The following is a 15,683-nucleotide window of genomic DNA, read 5'->3' on the forward strand; positions in this document are numbered from 1 at the left end:
AAATTATTCAAAAAGGAGCTGCATTTCTAAATTGAAATTGTCAACCTTATAATTAAATATGAGCACAGTGACTCTTCGAAGCTTAAAAGTTATTCATTCAGGTTATTGATATGAATTACAGTAAATTTATCCCTTGCCAATTTTCTAGTGCAAAATGACAACAGCAAAGGCAGCTTAAGCTGGAGGTGGAATTCATAGCACATGGAAAGAAATGCTGAAGAATTTTAACATTCACCAAGAGGCTCATACACAAAAATGAAATATGACACAGTTCAAATGCTATGCAGTCCATGTTGGAAATCATCTGCCTAAAAATCTTCTGCTCTTCTAGAGTTCCAGAATTCCTCCCCCAACTTAGGTGTATTTAAACAGTGGCACAATACATCTACAGGAATTTTCTGTTGTTTAACTGGCATATGTTTTTGTTAATACTGTACAGCTCCTTTATTCACTTTTTTAAAGCTTGGGTTATGTATTATGCTTTTATGACATTGAGAGTTGTCTTGAATGGGCTATGCCCCCAAAGGCAGGCTATAAATAATGTTATAAATAAATAATACAAAACTAGCTGCAAAACTAGAAAGGCAAGGCTCATTGTAGTCTTGAGCAATTAGAGCTTGTTGCTTTCTATTACTAAGCAGCAAAGCTGAACTCCTTTGTTGTTAAATTTTATTTGCTATATCAACACTGACTTTAAAGGTTTACTGTGAAAAAAGAAACAGGGAAACTACTAGCACGAGGAAGAATGATCCCGGCCAGGGTGCCATCGCAGCTGCCCCCACCTGCTCTCCGCCCCCCGCCCCCCCGTGCCGGAGCATGAAGCTCCGCCCCTGGCTGGGGGTAGTACCAAACTATCTGATAGGGCTACATGTGTCCCACCATAGCTGTTGTATGAGGATCGGACCAATACGTTGCATAATTCCAACCCAGCTGCAGAGACAGAGTTAGAAGCCTGCTTCAAAGTCCCAAACAGAATTAGGGGTGAGAAAATGTTAGAGAAAAAAACTTATGGATGTAAGAGGATTTTATTTAGAAACTGGCATCAGTTTTCCTGAATATTCTGGATAACTGTGTGTTTCCTCCACAGAGAATGAAAGCAATATGTGTGTAAACATACACCATTCATAAAAATACTAAAATATAGTGTGTGCTTTCAGTTTGTTTCTAAAAACTCTTGTATCCATTGGTTTCTTTTTCTCCATTCTTTGGAGACATGGCAGAGTTGTCCTACTCCTCATTAGAATGACACAATAATCCAGACATATAGTTCCATTACCTACATATGTCCTAAAGGTTTTGTTGATTTTAATATTTGCTTTTAATTATGATGGTTTTATAGGTATATTTGATTTTAGCCAAGTTTTATCTATCTTTCTATTATTTATGCATCGCTTTGAGATCATTTTGATCAAGCAGTTAATATTTTTTCTGTATAAACTTTCTCAATCAAATTTGCAGACCTCGGAAATCACAAAAGATCAGGGGATTAAAAGATGTGTAACATCTTTTCTAAGCCAAATTATAGCCAAAATTATATTTGTGATTTAGTGATTCTACTGTATTGTTCTTGGGTTTGTTTTTTAAATTGTGCTGTCTTTAGGTTTCCAGTAAGAAAAGACTGGCTGTAATGCTTTACAAATGCAAAAAGAAATGTCCACTGTTAAAGTAACTCTGTCCTCACCTCAAGCTTCTATTTATCCAACATTGCAAATAACTTTTGACCCTTCTGCATTCATGTTGGCTTATTCCTTACATGGAATGCACAAATGGAAACAAAGATCACCTGCATTTTAAATGTTTGTTTTTGATTACAGCTCGCTTGATTTCTGAGGCTGTTAACAGTTGTGTTTCTGATTACAGTTGGACAGCGTGACTTCATTAATTCAGGCTGCCAAGAACTTGATGAATGCCGTGGTGCAGACAGTGAAGATGTCCTATATCGCCTCTACGAAGATTATCAGAATTCAAAGTCCTGCTGGCCCACGACACCCTGTGGTGATGTGGCGGATGAAGGCTCCAGAAAAGAAGCCTTTGATTAAGAGAGAGAAGCCAGAGGAAATCTATGCAGCTGTCAGGAAAGGGTCGGCTAAGAAGAAAATCCATCCCGTTCAAATCATGAGTGAATTTAGAGGAAGAGAAATAAACTGAAATTATTATTCTGTTCACTGCACAAGTTTCCTACACCAAGAGGCTGCTTGTTCTGTGTAGTTATTTTTTCACTTCTCTAATCCTACAAGTAAAGTAATAGTTGATGTTCTCGTTTTACATATGTTTAACATTTACATTACATTAGGTTATATTCATTTGTACACGATGAAGCAGCCTATGACTTTTTCAACCCACTTTTCAGTCATTGCCATCATATCTTTTAACACGATTTCTTCTGTTTTGAAGAGTGCTTTAATTTTGATCACTCACCCCATTATTTAATATATTCTCACTATTTTGAACACAATATTAGGAAAACAAAATAGTATCACAATGTGCCATGTTTAATCCAAAAATAATAATAATTAGCATTTGTTCAAAGCTTTGCATTGTTCACAGCACTTCACACACAACATACATTTAAAACAACCTTTGTTGTCCCCCAGGTTTCAGAAAGGGGCTGAGGCAGCTTGATAAGAGGTTGTCTAATAATGTCACCTAGGGACTTCATGGTTAAGGAGGAACGGATCAGTCTATTTTCACTCCATGATGCAGAAAAATTCATATTGCAAAGAATGAATTCTTAGAACATCCTTATTTGTGGTTGTGGATTTGATTATGGGATGTTACTGTTCACACTCTTAAGAACTGCACTGCAGCAACTCTCACATTATTTCTAGTGGGATAGTTAATAAGACTAGATTTTTGCTCATGTTATGAAATACTGGCTTAATTAAAGTCAATGGGTGGCCTTCAGAAAAATCTTAAAATAATCAGCACTACAAGGATAATGTATAATTGGACCAGCTGTTCAAGTGATGGAAAGTGATACAGCTGCAGGGTGTGTTGGACTTCAGGAGCAGAAAGGAAACCTTGTTCTTCAAACCAGTCTTCTCCTGCTCCTTTCATAGCTCTCTGTTTTTTGGAGGAGGCTTGCTGATTCATCCAATGCTCTACTGTTTTACCTTCCTTCCTTAAAACCCACTAGTCCTGCTTAACAATGAAAAATATATAAACCTGAAGAAAATGGAAGTTTTAACCATCTAGTAATGAACAACTAAGGTATCCCGCAGAGTGATGAAATTTAATATCTCATAGGAGGAGAAATTATAAAAATGTAAAACATGTATTGAGTTTGCGAGATGTTTTCTCCTGCTTTTTTCCTGTTTCCCCAGGTGATGTTTTGACAGAACTCTACCAGCTGGCACAATGGCTTCAATGATCAAATGCATATTCCATTTGGTTGATGCTGTCATATAGTTGTACAATATATAGTTAGGGAACCAAAAGTGTTAAAACTAAAATAATCGAAGTATTTTAGTCTCCCTGAGGCCAACATACTAAATCCCTGTTGAAACACTAAAGGATTGAAATAATCATTGTCAAAGAGAAAGCCACCATTTGTTTCAACATCATCAAAAATGAAAATGATTATATAAATTTCTATATAATTTATATGAATACTAGGATAATTGCACCTTTCATAAGATCCATTTAACTAGCCCTCATGGGGGGGGGGGGGAGAGAAGCCTTGATATGATGGAGCAGCAAACCATTTTTGTAAATGACCCAAAAATCACCTTTATTTGTGACACTATGATAAATTGAAATGTAATGTAAGGAGACGGCTCAGTATATAAACGTCTTTTCCTGTGGTGTCCCAGTTCTCAAAATGTGACAATTCAGAAGCAGAAATAGCTTTGTGAATTATTACATTTAATGTTTTTCAAAGTATACACCAAAGATGAAAGAGCTTTTGAACTCCTTGATTATCAGATGTTTTGAACAAAGTCAGCTATATCACTGTGAACTTCCTTCATTCCACCGTCTCTGCTACCCTCTGTCTCTCAGGACATGGTCGGATGTTACTTTTCTGAACACAACATGAAAGGAGAGTGGGACCCTGTCCTGTGCTTATGTGCCTACACCTCTCCTTCCTGAATAAGAAAGCGGTATCTGACATAACCAAATGCCATGCTTACTTGCACCAAGGATCTACCTAAACGTATTGTCTCTCACTGACAAGCCTGAAACTAGCTCCCTTTCCATACCAGAAGTTGGCTTTCAGCGCCCATAATCTATCAATGACCTACAGATTTAAACAGGAGGTGCCCTATTTAGACACTCTGCTAACATCAGGTGTGGGGAACTGGCTCTGGTTGGTGGACCATATTCTGAGCTCCCCTATTGATGACAGGCCACTTTGAGAGGTGGGCAAGGCCAGTCCAGTAGGACTGACATCACTGGTATCACTGACATCAAACCCTACCTTCTGCAAGTTTCAGCTGTGTTCCCCATGGGGAACTCAATAGTGCAGCCATTCCAGCAGACTTGAAGGAGGTGGCTTCAACTCCTGCCTTGGGCAGGGTATGGATGTGCTACTATGTTTTCTATGGGGAATACCATAGCTCAGCTGATCCCAGCAGGCCTGCACTCAAAGCCAATCAACAGCAGTGGTAGTAATCTCTCTGACATGTTAAGGAGCACACATGAATCTACCTGCCCCACACCTGACATCATGCCACACTTGATATCACATACGACATCAGGTGTGTGGCAGGTGGGCATAATTATGGGAAAACAGCCTTACAGGCCCAACTGTGGACTTGCTAGGCCTAAAAATCCCTGCAGGCTGGAGTTTCCACACCCTTGGATTACACGTAAAACTACATGCAAGCTAAGAGAATGGGGACATGTGCACTAAGCTCTCTCTCTCTCCCCCCCCCATGACCCTTCCAAGTCATGGAGGGTGAAGGCATGAAGTGAGGAGATTCCTCTACTTGTGGAAGTTTCCTGAACATTTTAGAAACCAAAATATGCAGGTGCAACTTAGCACCTCTTGTGTACCTGTGCACATGTTTTACATGCAAGCAAAAATGCCCCCCAAGGCCCTTTTCTGAGTGCTGGATGCTCTCATTTTGGGTCTTCATGGGGGCATAAAATAGCAGATTCCTCCTTATGCTGTATAATGTGGAATTAAGTTTAAAATATAATAGTTGCTTCCTCCACTTCTAGTGGATTTCATAAACTGGAGGGGGGAGTTCTTAAAACTCAGCAGCAACAAAGCTTCACATCTGTTACAGTGGTTGCTAGGAAACTGTTAACAATTTCCTGGAAAATGTATTAGAAATGTTGGCCCTCAATGCTTTTGTGATTAGTTAGTGAGTGTAAGTAGGGGTGACATGAAAGGATACTAAATCTGCTTTCTCCACTCTACTACTACTACTACTACTACTACTACTTCTTCTTCTTCTTCTTCTTCTTCTTCTTCTTCTTCTTCTTCTTCTTCTTATTATTATTATTATTATTATTTTGTAGGTACTAAGGTAAAGAACAGTGGGTTGTATCCAAAGTAGTGCTAAGCAACTCAATCTACCAATGCAAGGATTTATGCTCGCATAACGGAATTCCCCACCTTCTCTGGGCAGAAACCAGTGATGGGACCTGCAGCCACCATCTGAGGATGCCATGTGCCAATGCCAGGCCTGGCTGAGATGATATGGCAGTATCAGTCATAACAGCACCTTCATGTGAGAAGTGGGCAGATGACTGATGTGATTTGTGCAAATCAGGGATACAGTAATCCTATCAATTGCAGCAAATTACACATTCTAGCTGGAACTAGAGTTCTCACAACTGGCACCACAATATGGACATCAGAGTTGCTCCCTCAGAAACTCAAATTCCACAAGGCTCAGGTTGCAGATATTTTGTTTAAAGCCTTTCACTTCTTGGAGTCATGTCTTTGTTTCAGCTTACTTTGATGTTGATGAGTCATGGCGTGACTTACATTACTAATCAAGCTGAAATAAATATTGTTTGGCACACACAGAAGTAATTCTCTCCTGGTTTTTTCTATTATAGTTTCAGTTTATTATAGTTTCTGGGCAATATTAGGTAATATTAGAAAATGTGAAGGAACAAGGTAACTGGGTACAAAGGAGAAGGGAAGGTCCAAGGAGACAATACTAACATGGCTATCTATCTGTCAAGAAAAAAAGGACTGTCCATTCCTATGGGATCTTATTGAGAAAATAAGCATCTCTGAAAGTGAACTGTGTCTCCAAGCTCACCCTGAGAATAACAAAATAACCCTATGCTAGTGTGACACAAGATTCTGCTGGTTAACCTACTCCATAATTGGAATGTTTCTCCAATTATATCCCATAATATACTTCAAGGCAAAATACAAGAAAGCAGAAGGATGATGCAGTAATCGTGTGTTACTAACATTTACAAAACCAGAAATCAGTGGGGTGGATGTGGTCCAGTGCCTGCCTTGCTATATAAACAGGCTCTGCTGCAGGTTGTGGGGATGACTCCAGATGGGTCAACACCAGAGCAAGATCGTTAGGGTTTGGTGCCCCCCCTCCCATGAGAGACAGAGGGAGAGTGTTGAAGGAGACTTATTCTCTTATTCCTGACAGAGTGTGATGTGCCTACTACTGGATTTTTGTTTATTATCTTTGGCCCTAAACTCTGAGTTATATATGGCGACACAGGATAATGATAATAATGATGATAATAATAATAATTTATACCCCGCCCATCTGCTAACTAGTCTGGTTGGGCAAGAAGCAAGGAGTTGCAAAGATGCTGCCACACCTTCTGTTGAAGTGGAGTGACTGACCACCATCTGAGGCAGAGGCCTAAATGTTTGGTCTTTCGTTTCTTGTTTCAGCCATAACACACCTCTGGAAGGTACTGGCAGCTCTTCCACTGATCCATCTTTTAGTGTGAACTGCATACATAAAAAGGTCCTGCATTCAGTTTTCTTCTTCACTTCAACATGTGTGCACATGCTTTTCTCTTTCTTTAAAAGATGAGATTCTGCCATTCAACTGTCTGAAAGAGTAGAGGGCTAGATTCAGTCCCTTACCCAGCTTTCCCATCAGAGAGCTGACTGGGGAGATGCTAGCTTTTTAAAAGCTGCTCCATTTATGCTGTGTTGGATAAAAGCTTTGTGTTTCTGAATTTCAATTGGTTTCCTATTATACATGCTACTTTATGGAGTATTTTAAAGGTACTCATCCTAAACAGCATAGGCCCTGTGTAACTGAAGGAATAAAATTTCCCCATGTGACCCACATTTGCAGCTGTGTGATCATCAAGAGGCAGCCTGCTTCAGGGTCCATCTGTTTGCCTTATTAGGCTGATTGAGATGGGACCATTGTGACACCATCTACGTGGGAACGCCCTTGGCAGAGAGGTGCTCTGTGCTTCTGTCCCCAATTATAGGAAGCTTTTGGGATTCAGATTGTCATTCAAATTAAAATTAGAAGTAAAACTGTACATAGGCTTCATATGCTATTTTAATATTGACTTTTCTTTCGTTTTATTGTTAAGCCATTTTGACAGTTTTATTAGAAAGGCACTGGCTTAATTTTAAAATAAACCATGTCAAATAAAATTGCTTTCCCACCTGCACAGTTTGACTCTGGCCAGTTCTACCCACACTGCCTTTCTTTTATTTCAGCTAGAGCTACTGCTGAGCCAAAAGTTCTTGAGGAAGAATATTCAGATAACAAAAAAAGGAGGGATCAATTTTGTTCCTTGAAACTGGGGTGAGGAATTTGGGCTGCCATAAACATTTGCTCCCTGAAAGAAATGCCTAAATGCCTTCACCACAGATTTGGTGTCTCCAACTGGATACTGAATAGAAAAAAGGGGGGCGTTGCTCGGCACTAGATTATTCTATTACCAAATTCAAGCCCATAATGTTTGTCTTACTCTATGCAAATATCAATCTCCCACATAATGTCTTGTCAGGTGGTTTGTTCAAATCTAAACACAAAACATAATCATATTTCTGAAAAACCCAAATAGGAAGTTAGTCTGACATCTTTAGTGGACATATGATGATTTACAAAACATGGGATAGAAATATTAATGAGACAAACCTATACACAACTGAACTCAGCAGGACTTGCATCTCAGTAGACATGCAGAGGATTGTGCTTTAAGGCTACACCTTTGTATACTAGTCATTCTAGCAAACAGTTTGGGAATCATTCGCCACACCAGCAGCAGATTTGTTTTGAAAGCTGCTACTGCAAGCTACCTCAAGTGCTTAAGGAAGATAATAAAATGGGATTAAAATCTACGGAATGCAAGAGCAGTAACTTTTTTGTCTTCACACCTTAGATATTAAGTGTGTTCCTGTGGTTCTTACTCCCTCAACCAATTGGTTCCTTGAACCTACGCCACCTGTTGTCATGGTTTCCTTCTGCATTTAAAGCTCTTTGATCAGCAAAGGCCACATTCTACCAGCCTCCCTCACTCCAAGCAGGGCGTCTTCCGCAAATTGTCTCAGTTATGTCAAACCTGCCCAGACTCTGTGAGTCAATTCCATTGTTTTCTTTAAATGAAACCCCTAATTATTTTACCTATGCAATCAATGCAATGTGGGTCTCTATTATCATTTCCCCCTTACAGTATCTCTCTGAGCCTCCAAATCTAATTAGCATTTCTCAGATAATCTCAGGAGCCGGTCAAATAGATTTAAACCACTTTGATTTACATCACGAGTTTTAATCATGATTTAACAACAAGGCAGCCTTGATTCAAATGCTTAGTTTTAATCATAATTTCCATTTATATTAGGTAGCTAATTTATTTAGAAGAGATTCACCCTCGCCGGCTGGCATTGCCATTAGACCGCCTTCATTTGATTACTTTCTTACAGATAAAGCCAGGTAAAATTAAATATAAGTCATATTTTGCTAGCCACAGGGACAGATTCATGAGCCTTGAATTAACAGTTGCACAGCAATTTGCTCACACTAGGGATTGCCACCACTAACCATGTGACTGGTGCTTGCCTCAGTAGCAACTTGGGAAAGTGGTAGAGATGACAGAGCTGGATTCAGATGCCCTATTTCCCTATTTTCAGCTCTAGGGCCACACATATTTCTGTAAAAACCTTTCAAAGGCCACATGCCAATGGTAAGCAGAGCCACAGGCAAAACTGGGAGGAGCAAAACATTGGGGGGAGGGGTTGCCTTTGCACACACTTTGGTCCGACACGTATCTTTATAGTGGGGATGATGAACCTGTGTTCCACCAAATGTAGAAGAAGAAGAGTTTGGATTTGATATCCCGCCTTTCACTCCCCTTCAGGAGTCTCAAAGCGGTTAACAATCTCCTTTCCCTTCCTCCCCCACAACAAACACTCTGTGAGGTGAGTGGGGCTGAGAGACTTCAAAGAAGTGTGACTGGCCCAAGGTCACCCAGCAGCTGCATGTGGAGGAGCGGAGACGCGAACCCAGTTCCCCAGATTACGAGACTACCGCTCTTAACCACTACACCACACTGTAGCTGAACTCCAGCTCCCACCAGCCCCAGTCAGCACGGCCAATAGTCAGGATGATGGGAAATGTAGTCTAACAACGCTCAGAGGGCCAATGTTACCCCATTGCTGCCTTATAGATCCAGGAAAGTTCTATATTATGCCTCCTTAGTAAAGTGCTATGGAGACAGTGTGTTTTAAAACAAGAGACAGCTAATCCAAAAACAGACAACATTCAATAATAAGGTAAAAATATTAATGAACAACCCTAATTTTAGTACACCAATTCCTAATTCATAATGCATCAAACTTATCCAACTGCCTTTCATGCTCTTTTTATTAAAAGTAGTAATAGGAAAATAATTTGACTGGGTTTTGCAATAATCCCTTGCATGTACTCACAAGTAACGATCACACAACCCTGATCAGATCTACCCAGCACAAGGAGAAACAGACCCTTATATATTTACAAAGAGGGATGACTGGTGGCTCCTAGATAAAGAGGCAAGCCATGAGGAAGCTTCAGCTTCCAGAGAGGCAGCCAAACTGAATGAATGGGTGTTAAGGTGGCAAATACAAGTCAGCATAAGCAAATGTAAATTGATTCACATTGGGCAAAAAATTCAAGCTTCACATATACACTTATGAGTTGGCGGTGAATATGTCAAGTCACAGTGCGACAGCTGTGAAAAGAGATTTCAAGTCAGGGGTCATTAGAAAAGGGTTTGGAACAAAAACTGCAGAGATCCTAACACTGCTATACAGATCTAGTACAACCACAATTAGAAAACTGTTTACAGTTCTGGTCCTGACATTTCAAAAAGGACATAGCAGAGATGGGAAAGGTTCAGAAAAAAGCAACCAAAATGATAAATGGGCTGGTACAACACTCCTATGAAGAAAGATTATAATGCTGGGGCTTTTTAGTTTGCAAAAAAGTTGAGGAAGGGGGTGGACATGATAAGGTGTATAAAATTATGTATAGTGTGGAGAAACAAGATAGAAAGAAGTCTTTCTCCGTCTCTCACTATGCTACAACCCGGGGTCATCTGCTGAAGCTGAATGTGGGAAGGTTCGGGATTGGCAAAATGAAGTTCTTCACATAGTGTTGCAAACTATGGAATATGCTACTGCAATGTGTGGTGATGATCACCAATTTAGATGGCTTTGAAAAGGTTTCAGGCAAATTCACTGAGGATAAAGTTAACCAAGGCTACAAGCCAAGATGGCTGTGTACTACCTCAGGAATCAGAGGTGGTATGCCTCTGAATATCTGTTGTTGGGGAAAAGACTGATACAACTAGACAGGCTTTTGGCCTGATCCAGCCGGGTGTTTCTTGTGGTCTTTGAGCAGACAGAGAATGGAATCTCTGGCAGAAGTGTCTGGAGGAGGACAGTGACTGTGCTGCTTATCCACAGAGAATAAATCTCTGAACATGATTACAGAGCAGTTTAAAACTGCCCAGGAGAGGGACTGCCCAGTTTGGCAGTCAGACCAATTACTTGGTGGGGTAGGTTTTGCTAATGTAGGAGAAACTCTATAGAAATGCTAATAAATATTATGGGGTATTTTGCAAACAATGCTAAGAATTCAGTATATCTCTTAATGCATAACTTTTGAATCTGAATTAGTGCAAAAGAGAAAGCCATTTAAAAATTGAACACACTTTTTGAAAACCAACATGGATTTGTCAGTTGATTTTCAAAGGCGCATCATCAAAATGCAATTCATGGCACCCCTTATTTCAAATCTAGTATGCTGATGATTATCTTAATGCAAGTCATTTGGCTGTCATGTTCCAGTTTGATTTTTTTTACTGTTGGCCAGGGATACTGAAGAAAGTAAACCAAATGTTGGCACTACTACATGAAAGAGGACAGCATTTGTACGAAGTAGCCATGCTTGTTGTGATTTGTTTCATTAACCATCCTTGGTCAAATAGTAATTGACTGGTATAAATTAGGGAATCCAAGGAGTTTCAGCAAACAATGAAGACAAGAGGCATCTATAAGGAACAAAGGCCCCTGCAAATGGAGCAATTATAGGCTTGTTGCAGAACTCACCACTATCAAATAAGTGCTATGCTAATAACAAGGATGGGACTGTGTCACTGGATTAAATAAAGATTTCTTGTAAACAGATGGTAGAAGACGTGTCTTCAAAGCTAATGAAGAAGAAAAGAGGAACAAAAAACTAAGCAATAGTAAAAATATTCTTGTGTCTGCAGGCCTGCCTACATGTGACAGACGCCCTCTTGCAACTATTCAGGTCCACTGCAAGGATGGGAAACCTGTTGTTGGACTCCAATTCCCATCAGCCCCAGTCAGCATGGCAAATGGGCAGATACAAAGGGTGCTTTGGTCCAACAACATCTGGGAAGCCACACATTTCCCATGCCAGAAAGTTACTGTGCTTTAGGAGTCTCTTGCAAGAATGAACCATCCTATAATGCTACATTTGCAAAATGCTGGAGCACAGGGAAGGGCTGTGCGTGGGAGTCTGTCGTATGGATGACCTCAGGGTTCCCATACCCATTATGTACATTCTTTATGCAAAGGATAATTATCTTACTTAAAATACATTCTAATTCAATATAATTATCCTTTCAACAAAGAATGTTCATAATGCCTATGAGAAAACTGAAATCACTACATGCAGGCATACATGCATATACCAGATGCTATTATCAAAAAATAAAGTGGAATGCAGGTCAAGAATATGTCAAAGTTCTGAAGGAGGGAGACTATAAGAAACCAAGAAAAGCTCAGCTGAACTAGAGGCCAAAGGCCCATCTAGTCCAGCATCCTAGTCTCTCAGTGGCCAACCAGATGCTTACAGAAAGCCTAACAAGAAAAATACCGTATTTTTCGCCCTATAGGATGCACTTTTCCCCCTCCAAAATTGAAGGGGAAATGTGTGTGCGTCCTATGGGGTGAATGCAGGCTTCAGGAAGCTATCTGTAAGCCTTGGGAGCCCGCGGGAGTTCCCAGCTGTCTCCCAAGGCTTGCGGAGAGCTGCCTGCATCCCGAAGCCCGGGGCATGCTGAGAAGCACGCCCCGGGCTTCGGGCAGATATCCAGATTTATTTATTTATTTCTCCACACACACCCCAAACTTGGTGCGCCCTATGGGCTGGTGCGCCCTATGGGGCGAAAAATATGGTACATGCACAACAGACCTCTGCACATTTGCAGTCTTCAGCAACTGGTTTTCAGGGGCATATTGCCTCCAGTATAGGAATCACTGCACAGCCATTGTAGTTAGTAGCCAATGATAGCCTTATCCTCCATAAATTTCTTCCTTTTTAAAGCCATCCAAGTTGGTGGCCATTGATAGTGAACCAAGTACACTAGCAGAGTAGCAGGTTGGCTCTGCCAGGACATCTGCACCACGCTGACCTCCCTGTTGCCTTTCCCCTTTTCCCTGCTCCCCTCCAGTAAGCAGCAGCTCAGCTGCTGTTCAGCCAGGTTAGTACTGCCACCCTACCCCACCCCACCGTCCACTACTGAAGTCCCTGATGTTGAGTTCCAGTAGGCACAGTAAACTAACTGTAATCTGGGACACAGTTCAGAATGGCAAAACCTGAGCCTCATCCCAGGCTCTGGAATTACACAGGACAGGCTTTACTTCTATGGTGTCCCTGAGTTATATAAGAAACGGAATAGTGATTCAGCTTCTTATAGAAGTAAACAAGTGCTCTTTATTCATAAGAAGAAACAATGCTGTAGGGGTAACACCCACCTGCCACCCAGCTCCAACATTACAAGCATATAAGTGAATAGCACTTATATGGGGTTGGATCCAGAGTTCCCATGGGCACAATGTTTCTAGTAGGAGATGATTTTTACCAATTCCCCTTTCTCCCCAGTAGTAGGAGCAGCTCTCTTGGTGGGGCAGAGCTGCTACACTAGCTTCCCAGCAGGTGGGTTGCTATTGTTTTCCACGAGGGTTGGGGAAGGATGACAGGCATTAGACATGGTGCAAACACACAGGCAAGACTTCCAGAACAATAACGGAGGTGGTGCTGAGGCTGCAGGGGTAAGGAAAGTGGCAAAAATGGCTTCCTCTATCCTTCCTGTGAGAGTCAACATGGAGTCAACATCTTTGTCCCTTCCATGACCTGGATCCAACCCTCAGCTTCCCTCATTGGCACCCAGCTCTGTCAATGTATTAAGCTGCTGATCAACAGAATGGAGACGATGAAACATGATGTTTTCGTTATGCAGCTTCTTTGCTGGGTGAGATTTACAGGAGGCTGTAAAAGTAATATATTGGCAATCAAAACCCAAAGAAAAGATGTCTTGACGGCCATATTTCTCCTTTTTTGCACCCCCTGGGATCCTCGCACTCACATACACGTATGTCTACCAGTCTACCTCAAAATGACATAGATATATGTAGCTAGCAATTAAATTTTATAATTCTAACAAAAGAAATAACACTGGATCATAAAAATCAAGTTTCCAATCCTCCCCCCTTAATAAATATTTCCCGACTCAATGCATACAATCCAGTTTCAAATTTCATCAAACTCAACAGGAATATTTAGCATGTCCTTAACCCTTTCCTGCTGAAATGAACAAGACCTTTAAAGTGCTCAATCATGACTGCATATCTCCCAGTGTTTTCGATTCACAATCTTTCCTTCCCATGGGAACTTTATTATATTAATAGACAGGGAGAGGCAGTGGTTATCAATGGCTTTCCAGGGACCGAAAGATACATCAGATCTCTCATCCCCCCACTACTCCAACATTCACTCCTTACGCTATAGACTTTGAAGATTTGACATTGGTAGGGCCAAAAGAGTGCTGTGTTAGGGAGCAAGTTGGGCAAGGATCCAGTGTCTTCCAGTTCTTCACTCCCTTTTGCCCAGTCTGTGAACTAAAATAAAAATAAGGGACTACCTTTGAATTCCTAACCTTCCATTTTCTAGGACTGAACAATAAGGGACACCTCACTTTACGTTTTTAAAAAATTGCTTATAGCTGGTCACCTAAATTACTGTCTCAGAATTCTTCAAATCATCTCTGCTTTGAAGAATTGTGTGTACAGTATACCCCCTGGGGCCAAATGCACTTTTGAGCTCTTGGACTTGCTTCCTGCGCAGGGCCTGCTTGGTGTGCTGGCTCTGGGACTAGGAGGGATGCTCTCCCTCTCCCTGACTGCTAAAAGGCCGGCTAGCTAGTCATGGGGTGGCTCCAAGGATAACACGATTTTGTCTATATGGAATTTTCACACATATGCATTACCCCTGGAACTAAACCCCTGCATAAGATTCAGGCTAATTCTATCTGCAAATGACACAAAATTGAAAGATTTGCAAATTCTTTAGAGAACAGGAGTGAGATACTGAAAAAATATGTACAACCCTTAAGGTGGATATATACAATGTGACTGGGCTACTGTCTTCATATTTAATTATTATTATTATTTATTAAATTTGAATAGTGCCCTTCATCCGCAGGGTCTAAGGGAGGTTCAGAGCATAAAAATACAAAATAAAAACACAAAATACATAATAAAACAAGAGCAAAAAATCCATAAACCAATAACCCCACATCCCGTTTTCTAGGATCCTATTGCCTAATATTCATCATTCTTAAAATCCAAAAATCTTTTCCATGCTTTATATGCCGTAGGACTCTAACAGAAACCAACTTTACTAGCACAATATATTTTGAAAAGCAAACTGACAGGTTCTCACTTTCTCCCTAAACTATTTCCCATATATTACTTGTAAATAGCAGGAAGAAATGTATATGCAATTAAAGATTTTTCACTCAAACAGCTCAGTGCTGAAAAGGCAATCCTTCAATTTACAAAAGCAGCTTGCCACTTCTGCAGTGAACAAAGAGACCACCTGGCATGTATTTCTGTTTCTCCTTGTGCTTCAATCGACAGTGTTTCCTCCACGCTCAATGACAGCCAGTGACCCCTTCATAATAAGAATCCATTGAATTTATTAAAAATCTCTATTAATGCTACTTAGTACCATTTGTTCCAGAAAACAAATATTCAGCTATTCAGTTACTGGATTGTATGCCTGTTAGTGGGTAGAATAGTTGGGGTCCCCCCCCAATCCTACTGTATTTTAGAGATGGCTCAATCCCATCTGTCAGTTTGTCCTTAACTGTCAAGATAGTGACTGGTATTCAACGTCCATCACTGTAGCCACGACAAAAAACTCACAAAACATTACATGCTGTGTCTGCAGGCAGTCACATACTGAAGTCTATATATTTTG

At 40.6% G+C, this 15,683-nt stretch overlaps 2 protein-coding genes across 13 annotated transcripts in view; one reads left to right on the forward strand and one right to left on the reverse strand.

Annotated features, from left to right (window-relative positions):
* Window positions 1-5,982, forward strand: part of CTNNA3 (catenin alpha 3) — a 528,228-nt gene extending 522,246 nt beyond the window's left edge. For 4 of the 5 annotated variants that reach the window (XR_014511016.1, XM_083439958.1, XM_083439957.1 and 1 more), the window contains one exon: window positions 1,861-2,529. Coding sequence is in view for 4 of the 5 variants with exons in the window: in XM_083439958.1 (XP_083296084.1) it covers window positions 1,861-2,148 (288 nt within the window). In the remaining variant the exon portion in view is untranslated. Of the gene's footprint in view, window positions 1-1,860 lie in introns of all 5 variants that reach the window. The other variant, XM_083439953.1, reaches the window with a different exon arrangement.
* Window positions 1-15,683, reverse strand: part of LOC310677313 (uncharacterized protein) — a 728,781-nt gene that overhangs the window by 44,689 nt on the left and 668,409 nt on the right. The window lies entirely within an intron of this gene.

The sequence above is a fragment of the Podarcis tiliguerta genome (assembly GCF_965153285.1).
Source record: "Podarcis tiliguerta genome assembly, chromosome: 5".
NCBI lineage: Eukaryota > Metazoa > Chordata > Lepidosauria > Squamata > Lacertidae > Podarcis > Podarcis tiliguerta.